We start from the raw sequence: 17,111 nt of genomic DNA, 5'->3' as shown, positions 1-17,111 counted from the left end.
ATGACAGGTACAAGGTTTTCGGATAACTACTACCAAATAGGTGAGGAACTTTCATGCAAACATGCACAAATCAGTGAACTCAACATTTGGCATCAAAAACTCGGTCATGTAAATTTCAAAACCTTGAAGAATTTGAGTAAGTACGATGCTGTACGAGGTATGCCTAACCTATCATCTAGTACACCATATGTTTGTGGAGACTGTCAAAAGGGTAAGCAAACTCGTGTGTCACATCATATGTTGCCCCACTTTGGGACAACACGTTGCCTCGAATTGGTACACATGGATCTTATGGGTCCTGTGGAAGTGGAAAGTTTTGGAGGTAAGAAGTATTCATTTGTTTGTGTTGATGATTTCTCACAGTTTTCATGGATAAGTTTCATTAGGGAGAGATCAGACACTTTCAATGTGTTTAAAAAATTGGTCACAAGGATTACAAACTTTCATAATTTGAAGGTGACAAGGATAAGGACTGACCATGGTAAGAAATTTGAAAATTCCTCATTCTTATCTTTTTGTGACAAGAAAGGTATTTCACATGAATTTTCTGCTCCAAAGAAACCACAACAAAATGGGATAGCTGAACGTAAGAATAGAACACTTCAAGAAATGACAAGGGTGATGTGACTTCAAAGTGCATTTCAAAGCATTTTTGGGCAGAAGTCCTTAACACCGCATGTCATATTTCAAATAGGGTGTATTTGAGAAGTGGTTCGACTATGACATCGTATGAGATAATTATGGGAAAGAAGCCTAACCTTAAATATTTACATGTTTTTGGTTGTGTGTGCTATGTTTTGAATGACAAGGATCAACTTGCAAAATTTGATTCAAAGAGTGATAAGTGTTTGTTTTTGGGATATGCAACTAATAGTCGAGCCTATCGCATATTTAATTTAAGAACTATGACTATTATGGAATCCATTAATGTTGTTTTTGATGACCTTGCAGATCTCAAAAAGAAAACAGCTGAAGATGATGTGGATGAGTTTCTGGAAATTCCAATATCACTGGAAAATGCAGATGTTACCTCAGATGTTGCAACATCTGACACAACACCTGACACTGAAGTCACTGAATATGCGGACAAAACGAATAACGATGATGACGCAGTAGATGATGGACAGAATATTCCAAGTAAAATTCAGAAAAACCATCCATCATCTCAAATAATTGGAAGTATGCATGAAGGTGTCCAAACTCGAAAGAAAGAAAAAGTGGATTACCGAAAGATGGCTGGAATTATTTGCATGAGCTCCTTATACTCACAGATTAAGTGAATATCTACTGGAAATTGGCTTCAAACGAGGTGAGGTAGACAAAACTCTTTTTATTAAGAAATATAAAGGTGAGAGTCTTATTTGTCAAGTTTATGTTTATGATTTCTCAAAATTTTCATGGGTTAATTTCATTAGGGAGAAATCATATACTGTGATAATTCTAGTACAATTGATATTTCAAAAAAATCCAGTAAAACACTCTCGAACAAAACACATTGACATTAGACATCACTTTATTCGAGATTTAGTAGAAAAAAGATTGATTCGAATTGAATTTGTTGGTACAAATAACCAACTGGCTGACATATTCACAAAGCATTAGATTTTGAGAGATTCTTCAACCTTAGGAAATCTCTCAGCATGTGTTCTGCCTAATCATTCATAGATGTTGTCTCAGATGTTGTAACATCTCGGACAACACACAACTTGCATGTGCATTTATAGGACTTAGACATACTGCATCTGCATGCATACTGTTATATGATGTGCTATCACAATGTTGCATAATCTTCTGGTGCACTTACAATTTCTTGTTCTATCTAAACTTAACACACTTGGATATGCTTAACAATCTGATTAAATCACAAAGTAGTTGAAGGATGATCATGTACTCCATGACATTGTCTCATACGAAAAGTGACTTGAAAAGATTAAAAAAAAAATCTCTGTATCAGAAGACAAGATGGGAAAAAGCTACCTAAAAGAGTCCAATGAAGACTGTGCTTTTAGTGTGGGAGCTACCTCTTCTGAATTTAATACAGAAGGCAAAAATAGAAGAAAATGAAAAAAGCTACCTAGAGGAGTCCTAAAGAAGACCGTTCTTCTAGTGTGGAAGCTACCACTTCTATGATAAGAAAGTTGATAAGTCTCTAAGTGTGCAAAACAATCGAAATATATTTTGAAATTGGACGTGTTGTCAGAAGATGTTGCCAACATTTGTGACAACATTTCATTTGTGAACATATATCATATTTGTTTTCATGTTTCTATTTTTGTTACATTCTGTTATTAGGCATAAATAGATCATGCATAAACATAACATTGTGAATATTGTTGGTCAAGAGGGTATGCGTATTTCAACAGAGAAAATTCGATGAAAATCCAGATTTTGCTAGAAATCCAATATTTGTTATTTTTGATGTTTTAGTGGTGTTAATTCGATGTGGGTTTCAATTCTGGAAATTATTTTGAAATGATTTTGGATGCAATTATCTCAGTAATTTTGGTAAGTAAGTACGGGCCAAAGCTGATCTGGTCTCCTATGAGAACTTAGTTTCTGACTATCGTCTGGCTATGGAGGTAGATGTCCATTCTGGACAAAAAGGGGGAGAAGACGTGACTCAAACTCAAGGGAGTGTGAATTGAAAGGATCAAATGATACCATCTATCTGATACCTTTGCTTGATTTCATTTTTAATGTTCTACTTTGTTAAGGTTCTGCTTCCCTGATGTGTTTCTGTATTAATGAACTGCTAATGATTTTTTTTTTTGCAGGTGTTGTCTCAGGTGTTGCCAACACAACGACCAACACCCGTACTAACTTGATTTTATTAAGGGGAGAAAAATTCTCATATTAAGGGGAGTTAACTGGAGTTCAATTGTGATATTTGAGTTTGATTTGATTTTGTCCAAAAAGTCAAAAAGGTGGAGATTGAAGGGAAATATTTATTCCTAATTTTAATTGATATATCTTATTGATTTATTCCCTAATATTATCTATTCCTTGTTGATTTAATTGAGTATAATATTTAATTATGGTTTTGCTTTTCTAGATAATTATGTTAAGATTTAATTGTGATATAATATATTCCTTTAATTTAATTTCCTATTGATAAGATTATGTGGAATATTGGGTTTGCATTTTATAGATATAATATTTATGATAATGATTTACATGATATGGTATTGTTTATTTTGTTTCTAATATAATTCTTGTTTACCATATCTTATAGGTTTCCTTATGGAAGATAAACTATAGGAGAGATGAAGGTTATAAATAAGAGGTGATCAACATGTGCTGAGTGGCGACGAATATTTAATAAAAAGGGGCGAGAAGAGTTTACTTGGAGGAATTTTTCGTGGAGATTTTTTGTGTGAGTTTTCGTGAGAGTGTTTTTCGTGGGAAGTTTTCGTGAAGAGTTTTCACGTGAGAAGATTTTCTTGGAGTTTTTAGTGAGAGTTTTTCTTGCGGCTTCTTCCTCTCTCGGTTAATATTCACACACGTGTACACGTTCAGGAATTCAGAGAAAACCTATTCAAGAGACGTGCTGTGAAGAGCGTGATAGAGTGTTGCTCTGAATGTTGAGAACATCTGCGGACAACATCTGGGAAGAAGTTGGCCGAAGATTGCTTCTCGTGGATCTACCTTTTTGGCTCACGTTTTGCTTTCTTGTTATAGTTTTATTCTGGTTATTTGTTTTAGAAACATTTGTTTTCTCAACTTGTTGAGGAAATTGATTTTTGTCATAATCACTAGTGTTAGGTTTTTGTAAACGATTGAGTTTTCTAGTGATTAATTTTTGCCATAAGGCACCGCACAAGTATTTATACTTGTGCATATTTAATCTCGTCCATCTGTTTATTTAAAGTGAATTTGTGTTACAAAATATAATATTCCGCTGCATGTTGTCCGAGACGTTGTAACATCTGACACAACATTTAATTCTGATAAAACACGAATTTACTATTTTAAATTATATTATGAGATTCTTATTATTTGTTATATCTGTCGGACAAAATAATCCTAACACTCTTTTTTATGTAATTCATTATGTCGTGAAGATACTTTGTTTGTCATTATTAAGTGTGATCGAAGAAATAAATTAGTTTTCTATTATGTTGTATTTAGAGGCTTGTTTGTTTTATAATTCAGTCATGTGAGAAGAAAATTAATGTTTTTCTTTTTAAAAAAATAGGGTCTCACGGGTCTAACTGGTCCCGTTTTGTATTTCGGGGTGGAGCGGGTCCGGAAAATATTTATCTGAAGTGTGACGGGTAATGAGTCAAAGTTTTCTTTATGGACAGATCTTGGATCTAACCATATTCGCCACATACCCACCTCGTTGATATCTCTAAGCTTGGATAATGTTTGACTCAATTTTGCAGCTAATAAAATTTACAATAATTTATTTTTTGAGAAAAATTATTATTAAAAAATAAGGGTATTATTTGTATTCAATAAAATTTGTGTCATGACAGAAAGAGTTAATAGTATAACGGGCTCATGTTTAATAATATTCATTTATTCACAATATTTTGTAATATAAATATTGGATAATTAGCTTTAATTATTTCGATCATCTCAAGAATTGTGTTATTAATTTTTTCTTGAAATCCCAACTAAATCGAGATTTAAACCCTAGAAATCATATCTTATTATTCCGATTCCCATTCCAATTCCGATTCCACCTCTCATCGGTTCGGAACCGTTGGATCTAGAAACGATATCTTAGTTCTTTCCCAACCTAGAAATCATGGCAAAAACTTATGTGAAACGGTCTCACGGTTCGTATTTTGTGAGACGGGTCTCTTATTTTGGTCATCCATGAAAAAATAATACTTTTTATGCTAAGAGTATTACTTTTATTGTGAATATCGGTAGGATTGACCCGTCTCACAAATAATGATTCGTGAGATCGTCTCACAAGAGACCTACTCAGGATCATATCTTAGGAGTTCAATCTTGATTTTATTTATATTTTGTTTTTGTTTTTGTTTCTGTTTCATCAATTAAGGTTGTAGTTTAAATAAAAATAGAGATAATGTGGTAGTTATAAAAATTGCCAGGGGTGATATGAGGAGGTCATATGGCAGTTCCAATAGATGTCTCAATTTTAATATAGTATAGATATTTCGTGATGATAATGTCCATTATTTGTAAGAAAATGCCCAAAATTCACTAATCTGATTATAAAAATACAACCATTTTTTTGAAGTAAAATCTTAATTTTGTAATTATCAAGGCAAATGATCATTCAAGAGTAGGTAGAGAGGATGATATTACATGGTATTTGATGTAGGAACTAGGAACTGTTACGTCTCGGGCCCAAGCCCTCACAAATCCGAGTGTACACAATGTGTCTCGACAACAACTATTTTGTATTTGTCTCCACTCTACGAAAATGGTTAACTCAAATTGTTACGAGAATCTATCGTAAATCATCATAAACTCTTTTAAACATCTTTATCTAATTCATGCGACACGGGACGTATCATACAAACAAATGCGTAATAGACTCATGCAGCAACTACTTTGTATATGTTATCACCGTATAAAAATGGTTATTCCAAATTGCTAAAGAGTTCTCGATCATTTATAAACCAATTTAAAGTTTATTTTCTAACTCATTTGGGACAAAGGATACCGCGGTACTCATCGAACGAGACGTCACGCGTCTTGACCCAACTAAAATGAATACAAAAATTCATAATTTTATCAGGGAAAGGGAAACTACACAACTTGTTGTCTTGGCTTTTATCGTCTCGTGGCTCTTGTTTAATTTGAGCAACATGCATAGATAAGAATCTCAAATCAAGAAAAGCACCATTTAGTGGATAATTCATGTATATTACATGGTCTGAATATATCTTCTACCAGTCAAGGTCTTCTTGGAATTATATGAAGGAATGGGTCAATGGGATTTTTTTAGCTTTGGTTCTGTGGTTCTTCTTCGAGTTATTTTCAATCACATAAATCAATTGGTCAATTTTTTTGTTAAAGAAATTAAAGGAGTGAGCTCAAGTTTTTTTTTCTGTAAAAGAAAATGTTTTCGGTGTATACTATATTTTAATTAAACAAAATAAATTATTGCTTTATCTAGTTATACTACTTTTTAAACTTGAGGACTTGATATATAAGTTTTGATCGTCAAGCTGGTTTCATCAATTATTTTTTGGGTAGGTCTCTTGTGAGACGGTCTCACGAATCTTTATCTGTGAGACGGGTCAACCCTATCGATATTCACAATAAAAAATAATAATCTTAGCATAAAAAGTAATACTTTTTCATGGATGACCCAAATAAAAGATCTGTCTCACAAAATATGACTCGTGAGACCGTTTCATACAAGTTTTTGTATTTTTTGAAAAAAAATAAGCCTAATAAAATATCCCAAAAAAATAAATTCACGGTACCTAAAAAACCAGAAACCAAATCTAAAACAAAACAACGAAATAGAATTTATTAAGAAATCTCAAAGACAAGAAATAATTATATTTTTAATGAAAACAAAAAAATATTTAAATAAAATATGTATTTTACATAAATATTTACTATTCAATAAAAAAATTATAAATATATGCGACAAAACGTTAAATTAAAATTTCCTTTTGAACTTTTTTTTTTCGAAACAACTTATGAGGTAAATAATATTGAACCGATTTTAAGAAGTTCGATTCCTCCTGCTCATTTTCTCGTACAAATTTGTCATACAATGCTTGCCCAATATAGTTTACCTGACTAATGTGATTTGCAAGCTATTACGTTAGTCCGAGAATTTACTCGATTCATGTGCACTGAAAGATAGTGGCTGCGAGTTCTCATATCATAAATAACAATAATAATAAGATTAATCTGGAATAAGTTTTCAGATTTTCTACGAAAAATTCATCTATCAATCGATCTATCCATATATTTTTTTTATAAGATCGAGTGCCTGGTCTTGATTCTTATAACTCAGAGCTAGCAAATGTGACAAAATAAGTAACACAAATGATGATTATTTCACCAATATTTATATATATTTAACATCAAGATTCTAAATTTACGCGAGGAAGTTTTATAAATCAATTGTAAAATAAAACCCTCCTCAGTAAAAATAAAAAATAAAAAATAAAAAAAATGATGGTATTTTGACAAAGCTGACATACATGAAGTAAATGATTAGAAAACTTATAATGATTTAAAAAAAAAAAAAACAAAAAAAAAAAGTTAGAAGACATACAAATTTGATGCATGTGACTCTTTATTGAACTTTTGAACCAACTTTTTCTTTTGCAAGCAAACATAAATTTTTTTCTTTAAATGCAAAACGTTATCTTTTAACTACCCATTTATTTAACTTTCCTCCAAAATATATATATATATATATATATATATATATATATTTTAGGAAGTAAACTTATTTAAAAAATTGTGAACTTTATATATATATATATATATATATATGAACAAATGATACCCTGCACACTCTTTTCCTGCACACCTGCGGGCGCCTGCCTACGTGGCACGCCCACAACCACACAAAATTTTTTGTTTTGTTTTTTTAAAAAAAGGCTGACCAATCATGCACCGCCACGTAGGCAGTGCTCATAATACCATGCACACCAGGTGTGCAGGGTAACAAATTCGTGTATATATATATATATATATATATATATATATATATATTGAATGGCCGTTGATAACAAATGAAAGTAGGTGAAAAATTTCACTATGATAAAAGATGAATATATAGTTAATTGTCTGGATAAGATGTTTGTCGATTTAGTAAAAATTATAGCTGTTAGTAACAGTGCAATTTAATTTTTTAAAGCTTAAAACCCGAACATTACATTTTGATTGCTATCATAATATAAACATAGGCAATTATCGTCCTCCAATAGCCTCAAATTTGAAATATACCTAAAAATTTTAACGAAGAAGTAAGAACACCAACTATAGAAAAAAATCAATCCTTGATAAAGCCATGCAAATATTTTTGACAAATAAATTTGACTGTGATATATATAATTTATTGTTCCAAATACCACATTAAATAGATTTAAGGCTCGAAGAAAATAAACAAGTAATTAATGTAATTCAATGTTTAACCTAACTCACGTACGAAGACCGTGGATAAAATTTATTATGAAAATAAAGAAGATTTCAAGCAAATGATTAATTAAAGAACAAAACTACGACCATGTCATATAATATTGATCAAAATTCTAACATTGCCTGTATTAACATGACAAATGAAGAATAAATAAATAGTTATATGCGCGTATTAGATCTACTTGTTTTGACTAAAAGGGTCAACTTTTTGCAGGTTTGACATATATATTGCTTCACTGGCAACGCAAATTTTCAAGTTTTGAGTATTATTATTTTTGCGACTTTCTATTTTATTTCCAAATCTGACAAAAACTTGTGGAGATGGTCTCACGGGTCGTATTTTGTGAGACGGATCTCTTATTTGGGTCATCCATGCATGAAAAAAGTATTACTTTTCATGCTAATAGTATTACTTTTTATTTTGAATATCGGCAGGGTTGACCCGTCTCATAGATAAAGATTCGTGAGATCGTCTCACAAGAGACCTACTCTTCCAACCTAACATGTAAGGTCAATTTATCCCAATTATATTTTTTGAGTAGATTTGAATAATCCAAATTAAACATGTTTCTTTCACTTATTATTTCTATGGATGGGATTATTGAGATGTAATAATTTCTCCTACCATGTTTTAAAAATTAACTACATGATTATCATAAATTATACTTTTTGGTAGTTTCTACACTATTTTCATTAAGAAAAGCCTCACTCGATTCTATCTCTATCTTTCAGGCTAAACCCTTATTCGTAGGAATTTTATATGTGTACACATGTTTGAATTCATTTAGAGAGATGTTATAAAACAAGGTACAATATTCTCTCTTTCTATGAATTACTCAATCTGATTTACTATTCAACTAACTCTTTTCTTACTATTTCGAGGCCAAGCCTGAGGCCTGAGGCCAAGAAAAGCGAGCTCAAGATTAGGAGCCAAAGCGAACCGAGTCGAAATCCACTTTTTCACTTCAAAGTCAACCGATACCCCGAACTGGAACTTTCTTTGAATTTGCTCAGCTCCTATTATGTAAAATTTGCCTGATATTTTAATGTTTTTTATGTTAGTATGACAAGTGAAAGGAAATATTGTTGGTTAATATAAAAAAAAATTTAAGATGCAAAAAATTTTATCTTGGTTTTGTCCTAAAAAGTAAAGAATAATCCATACTCATGTAACAATAAAACAAGGGGAAAAATCTCTAAATTTGAATACCGGGATGAGAATACTTATGTAACAAAGAATTTAAAATCTAGTGGGTAAAATTATATATATATTTTTAAAGAATAATAATATGTAGAACATTACATTAACGCACGGGAAGAAGAAAAGAAATAATGAAAGATACAATGAAATATATTAAGTTCTACTTTAGTGGCAGCAGACGATTGTTCAAAATAACAATTTGTTAAATATGAACTCTATATCAGTTGAAAATTCTTGAAAAAATAATGATATAAAAAGAAATAATTAATGAAAAATAATTTTTGACCGAAAAATATTGAAATAAAATAAAATAAGAAAATGATTATTTTTGTAAACTAATTTGTCTAATTTTAAGTTTTAGTCCATTAAGTTTTCAAAATTTTATATTAGTACATTAACTTTTAATTTTCGATTATTTTGGTCTAATTGTTGACGTAACATCTGAGAAGTCGGCAATTACATCAGCAATTTTCAATGCGACGTAATGTTTTTTGGTGTTATATCAGCATTTTCTAGTACCACATTACCATTTCCTGACTGCACATCAGCGATTTGACTGAAATAGCCGAAAATTAAAAGTTAATATACAAAAAATCAGACTTTAAAATTTTAATGGACTAAAATTAAAAATTAAACAAGTTAGTTGAAAAAAAAAAAACTTATTTTCGATTAAAACATCTGGAAAACTAATAATCATCTCAGAATTATAAAATACCAATTTTTTGATAAATTAATTTAATTCAACATAAAAATAGAAAATAGCACAATATTTTTATCCTTACCAAAACAATAGAATTCAATATATTATAGAAATATTTAAATAATCATGCTAGAAAATTGGAATATACTGATGCTATGGTGCTTCTACGAGCTTGAATAATAGTTGATTTTTATGATTGTCGTCTGGTTGATCGGTTGTCAGTCAGTTAGCACTTTTCATATTGATTGACTGAATATGTTAGGAGTCTCAGCTGAGAATATGCTATCGACTAAGATGAATTTGTATGACAAGATTATATAAATCAAATTAAATCTCTAGTAAAAAAAACTTTCGAATAATAAAAGACGTATAAGAATTTGTTTATCAAATTTCCAGAAACAAATTTGTGTATTCATTTATCTGCTTTTACAAAATCAATCATTAAACACACGCCTTTTATCACTTTACATCCTTTGGTATCAATTTGTCCAAAATATTCACAACATCAATTCGAGTTCTTTCTAAGCAATTTTAAGGAGTCCCAAACTAAGCATAACACTAATCATCAACATGTGAAACTTATTCAAACCTAAATAGCAAAATTTAAGGTAGACATTTAATATAGTAATAATATATGATACCCTAAACAATAAATAATTGATATTTCAGTTTAACACTATTTACTTCTTGAAAATATAAATTTAAAATAACCACAAAACCACTAGGAGACAGTTTTATATGTCAATTATACGGGTGCAAAAAATTGTGTGAGACAGTCTCACGGATCGTATGTTGTTACACGAATCTCTTATTTGGGTCTTTTATTAAAAAATATTATTTTCTATGATAAGAGTATTACTTTTTATTGTGAATATCGGTAGGGTTGACTCATCTCACATATAAAAATTCGTGAAACCGTCTTACAAGATACAAACTCATATATGAGACGGATCTCCAATCCAACCCAACCCAACTTATGAAAAAATTAATTTTATGTCATATTATTACTTTTTATTGCAAATATGGATCAGATAAATCACGCCTCACAAATATAAATATGTGATACTATCTCATAAAACACATACTCATCCATTATCATTAGTTTTTCAGTTTCGAAAATATTTTATCGTAAGAGAAATATATAGGTGTAAAATATTTTAGATTCTCGATATTGTGGATAGCGTTTTGTGTTAATAATTTAGTAAACCCAATATATTTTTATAGATTATAAAATCAATTATTATGAATTATTTGTACATATTTTAAAAAATTATATTATCCGCTCATGAAAAAGTAAGGAATCGTTATTGGGAGATGCAGCCAGTCAGCCGCAACTGGTTGGGTCCATTTCTCTTATATTAATGCACAAATGAAAGTTCTTGTCATTCTGATATGACAAATCACATGTGATTAATTATTTATTAGTTATAAATTATTTTATTTTTTAAATTAAATTTTTTGCTGAGAATCTTTGGATAAGATTAATCAAATAAAATAATCTTGCTATAATTGACAGTTACTTGTATAAAGCAACATAAAGTGATGCAATTATTTTCCACATTTATGTACAAAATATAATATTCTGAAAAAATAAAGTAAAAAATGAGAGTATTGCATATAAATATATGATGTGAATAAATATAAGAATAAAATCATCTGCTCTACTTTATATACTCTTTCAGAAATAAGTACTTTTTTAAAAAAGGTATTCGAGTTTAAGAAATAGATAATTTTTTAAAGATTTTTAAAATAAGTATTTAATGTACTATTTACTTTTGGATTTATCATAAATTAGATACTTAACCATTTAAGATTAATAATTTGAAGGGCTTGATTTTGCAAATAAAATTCATACTCGAGCTCGAGTAACTTGAGAATTACTCAAGTAAAACTTGAGTTCAAGTGATATTTTTTCGAGCCTTACTTGAAATGATAATTTTAGTCATATAAGTTGATATATTTTGAACTTTAATAATGTAAATTGTCAATGTTTGATTTTATTCAATAATTTATATTTTGTTAGTTTTGATATTTTTTTGCCGAAACTATTAAATCTATCAAATATTATTTATTTGATACTGATGATCTTTTATATGACGAAAATAAAAATATATTATACACATTAAAATCTATATAAGAAAAAGTAACGAGAAACAAGTTTTTTCCTCTCATTTTAAAATATTGAGAGTCATTTTTATTTATTTTTCCTTTTTTTAGATTTATTTTAATGTATGTAACATAGATTTTTTTTTTTGCTACATAAATTAGTTCAGAGATAATCAATGTCAAATAAAGTACACTTGATGATTTTTTGGCTTATGGCGAAAAAATTAAAAGACCAATAAAAAAGTTCAAGTTACTATATGAAAAAACAAATATTACTAAGTTACGCTATTAATATTCAAAATAGATCAACTTTTGAGACTAGAATTGCAATTTTTCCCTAGAAGTTGCGAAGACATGAGCATTCGGGTAGGAGCTATTTCATGATGAGCTTAAAGGAAGATAAGAATCTTTTTTATGATATAGAAACTCACAACAACTATTCTTTTGTAAGCACTGATTAAAACCTCGGACTAACGCAATAGTCTTCAAATCACGTTAGCCAGATAAACAACTTTAAGAAAGCTCTGTGTGACAAGCTCACTCATAAAAATGTTGGTATGGAGAATCGAACTCCCAATAATTGATCATAAGGCTTGCACTTAATTTTTTTTACTGACGTAGAACCTATAATCATTATTTTTCACTATATATTAGGTAAATTTTCGAATTAGCGCAATAGTCTGCAAACTACGTTGACTAGATAAACCACATTGAGAAAACCATATGTGACAAACTCGTCCACAAACCGTTGTAGAGGGAATCGAGCTCCTGAATATTTAACAAAAATTCACTTACTCCATCAACTCGAATATTCTTTTAGTATTAACCTTAGTCGAACAATTTCGTGAAGATATTTAACGAGTTGCACAAAATCCGTTAGCAAAACGTAGACCAAGTTACTTTTCACAACTTCCTAATGAAATATGCTAAATTTTAAAGGATGTTTGGTAGGTTTATTCATTTCTTGATTTCACAACTTGATAGAAAATATACTCGAATGCTTATCATTTTATCAAAATATATAGTGATTTATAATAATATAAGTTAAATATTTTAACCATAGAAAACATAAACGTCATACTTCGATCGCTATACTACAAGAACTTAAAATTTTTGTAATTTTATTTATATTTAAAAAAAAATCATGCACCATAAACTTCAAATACCCCTTTTTCTTAATAAAGAAAACAATTAAATCCAACGCAGTTGTTCAAAACCTTCGATTTCATCTACTAGGGGGTGTTTGGCTGGAGAAGCTAACGGATTAAATGCTATTTTTTTTTAAAAAAAAGTGTTTTTATTTAAAAAGTATATTGTTTAGTATTTTAAGAAAGTACTTATTTAAGTATTTTTTCGGTCATAATGTCTCAATTTTGGGCTTCTGCTTCTATTTTTATTCTAAAAAAAAAAAATATTTTTTAATATTTATCTAAACGTCAGAATCGCTTATAATGTTTTTTTTAAATAAAAACACTTTTATATGATGAACTTATTTAACTTTTTTTAAGTTACAACTTCTATATTCAAACTAACTCTTGGATATATTTTATATTATTAAAAAATAGAGAAAACAACAATTTTTGTTTTACATATTTATTTCTTTGCGATTTTGGTTGTCTACTTTGTCAAATTTTAGTTTTAATGTCATATCCCTTTTTTTTGCAGTGTTATTCCTTTTTTTGATGTTGCATTGATGCAATGCTGTCATACTGCTGATGTGACTCTGACCTACGCATTGTCACATCAGTACAATGAAAAAAAGAAATATTAAAATTAACAAAATTTGAAAGATATATGACTAAGAATTAAATCTATCTATACATAGGACAAAAAGAACGAAAATGCACAAATAGCAAACAAACATGACCAAAATTATAGTTTCACCCGAAAAAAATATAGAATAAATTATATATATGATACCTCATAAGAGCCCGAGTCATGGATTACCCGAAAAACTAAATGGATAGCCCAAATTAGAATCAATATGCAGATCACTTTCTCCATCAGCCGGGCATGGGATCACCCGGGATATTTTCTACTTAGCAGTCATGAGCCTGGGCTCTCATACAAACTCTAGGAAACTTTCTATCCGGGTTGCTTCGAGAAACGCACCACACTCGAGTGTATCGGTATGTGTTATCTTATCTGTCAGAACAACATAAGTTTGGCGTGTCCGAGAGGTTATCAGAAGTAGGGTATGGGCAACCACCTTACCATACTTATCAGGTGGACACTGAAAACAAGGTAATCAAGGGATTTTATTCTATAAATAGCCGGTATTAATTTCATTTATAGATTCTGGAACTTTGAATTCTCAAGCACTCACGTATATTCACACATATACAAGCCATTTCACCTTTCTTCTTCACCTACTCACTTAAGCATCGGAGTGGATACGCCGGACACTCCTCCGACGCCCATTCACGAGTTCATTTCATTGTTTGCAAGTTATAGTAGAAGCCCAAAGTTACAAAGATATATTTTTCTTACAAGATATATCATTTCCTTACTCATTTTCCTTAAACTTTATATCACCATCCGGTGGATTTCCCCGATTCCATCTACCCGATTCATCCTGATTACATCATTGGCGCCGTTTGTGGAAATTGAGTCTAAGACGTTTTGAGTCTAAGACGTTGATATGACTCCTACTAGAAGAACAAATCAAGATACTTCCCGGGCTCCTGGAGACGATGCGCTTGTCTCTGGACAAGGTGATCTTCTATCCACAGGACCTCCACCCGTTATCACTTTATCCTCGGAGGAGTTGGCTTGAATTATATCCGAAGCAGTGGAAAAAGCTGTAGCCCGGAGAGATGCTTCTGATCAAGATACAAATGCAGGAGGGGAGCAGGAGAGAGAGCAGGAGGCAGGAGAGGAGGAAGCAAGGATGGAAGAGCGAGAATCGAGTGTTGGGTCCAAGTCCCCGACTGTGTAGAAGAGTTGCAAGAGTTGAGACAGAAGATGATGATGTCGGAGGGATAGATGAAGGGTAGAAGTCATTCCCGGGTAGTCACTAAGGGATGTCCGTTTTCTAAAGCTATTGTCCGAGAACCTCTTCCCGGGAACTTTAAGTCTGCCAAAGTTAAAGATTATGATGGCAATGCAGACACCAAGGAACATCTGGCCAGGTTAGAGAATATGGCTATGCTGCACTGTTATGCTGACATGATTAAGTGCAAATTGTTTTTGACCACTCTGGTTGACTCGGCACAGAGGTGGTTTGGGGGATTGGCCCCTCAGAGCATCCATTCTTTTGAGGACTTTCAGAAGGTGTTTTTGCACCATTTTAGTAGCAGTAAGAAATACAAAAAAACTGAATTTAGTTTTTTTGAAGTGAAACAGAGCCCGGAAGAAAGTCTGAGGGCTTATATTCGGAGATTTAATAGCGTGTCTTTGGATGTCCCCTCTTGCGCCCCTGAGACTAAGACAACTGCATTCACCCAAGGGTTGAGGGAGGGTGAGTTTTTCCGGTCACTGACAAAGAGGACACCCGGAAACTTTGAAGATTTGCTGGCCCGGGCAGAAAAATATATTAATATGGAGGAGACACAGAAGCAGAAGAGGGAGTGGTGAGGAGAGAGAGAGGAGACCGTGTATCTAAGCTCGAGGAGAGGGGGTCGAGAAGGAGTAACCCATGACATTTTTCTCATCATGTACTCTTGAAAATTATTTGAGACCAGGAGGTCCAAGAGTATAGCAGAGACTTATCTCCATCTCAACAGTATATCAGGCCTGAGAAGAAGGGGTTTTGCATCCTTCACAAAGTGTGTTATCACAACACGGAGGATTGCAAAACGCTCAAAAGAGATTATTTCCATCCCTCTGTCTAGGGACATAATCAACCCAGCAAGAGGCCGAGGTTGCCACCTTGGGCAGCTCGGCAGCCCGGTCCCAGTTTTAGAGAAGATTCAAGAAATGCCATGATGGGGAGGAGAGATGCAGAGCCCGAGAGGAAGAAGTCTTCGCCCCCTAGCATGGGGGTAATTAAAATGATATCTGGAGGCTCCACCGACGGTGATTCTAATCGGGCTCGTAAGTCGAGGAGCAGAAGAGACTGTATGGAGGTGGAAAGGATGAGGAGGAATGAGGCAGTGATTAGTTTTGGCCCGGAAGATTTGAAGGGTGTCAATCTTCCCCACAACGATGCTCTGGTAATTCAAGCAAGGGTAGCAAATTATGATATTATGAGAGTATTCGTGGACTCAGGAAGTTCTGTAAATATTATTTTCAAGGAAGCCCTTATACAAATGGATTTGTAGGGATACCATTTGGAAGCAGTGGATACAACACTTTTTGTCTTTCCTGGCCATGCTGTCTATCCAGAAGGGGAGACTGTCCTACCCTTATCTTTGGGCATCGAGGAGCTGAAGAAGACGGTGATGACCACTTTCACTATGGTGGATGCCCCGTCATCATATAACATCATTTTGGGACGGCCAGCCATGAACGAGCTAAGGGCCGTAACATCCATCTATCATCAAAAGATTAAGTTCCTGATGGGAAGCCGGGTAGGTGAAGTCTGGGGAGATCAACCTTCTTCTCGGAAGTGTTATGTAGAAGCAGTCATGGTGGATCAGAAGAGAACAAGGAAGGAGGGGAAGAAAGTTCAGAGTTTTGGGGAGATGGAGAGGTTAGTGGAGAAGGGAGAAGTGCACTTTGTAGCAGAAGAGGAGCAGAAGGTGGTGGAGATTGGGCCAGGCAAAGAAATCCGGGTGGCCCGAGACCTTGACTTATCCACCCGGGTTAGTTTGATAAATTGTTTAAAAACAAATCTTAATGTTTTTGCCTGGTCCCAGCAGGAGTTGATAAGGATCTCACCCCTGATCAAATGATGTACATGTTAGAGATTTGCTGAAAGTCGGCCACATTCGGGAAATACAATTTTCTACCTGGCTCTCGAATGTGGTGTTGGTGCCAAAATCTACCGGGAAGTGGATGATATGTGTGGACTTAGGGATCTCAATAAAGCTTGCCCTAAAGACCATTATCCGCTGCCCAAAATTGACC

The 17,111-nt window shown here is 32.4% G+C and overlaps 1 protein-coding gene across 1 annotated transcript; it reads left to right on the top strand.

Moving 5' to 3' along the window:
- Window positions 1–15,086: 15,086 nt before the first annotated feature.
- On the top strand, window positions 15,087–15,677 carry LOC142544462 (uncharacterized). Its single transcript, XM_075651507.1, has one exon. It carries the CDS (start codon window positions 15,087–15,089, stop codon window positions 15,675–15,677), a length of 591 nt encoding a protein of 196 aa, XP_075507622.1.
- The last annotated feature ends 1,434 nt before the right edge of the window (window positions 15,678–17,111 follow it).

The sequence above is a fragment of the Primulina tabacum genome, chromosome 5 (assembly GCF_025594145.1).
Source record: "Primulina tabacum isolate GXHZ01 chromosome 5, ASM2559414v2, whole genome shotgun sequence".
Taxonomy (NCBI): Eukaryota; Viridiplantae; Streptophyta; class Magnoliopsida; order Lamiales; family Gesneriaceae; genus Primulina; species Primulina tabacum.
The sequence above is the reverse complement of the archived record's forward strand: the minus strand, read 5'-3'. Positions and strand labels throughout refer to the sequence as shown.

Bases quoted from the DNA above. Each gene is read 5' to 3' on its own strand.
- LOC142544462 (XM_075651507.1), top strand. From the start codon at position 15,087: ATGAAGGGTAGAAGTCATTCCCGGGTAGTCACTAAGGGATGTCCGTTT.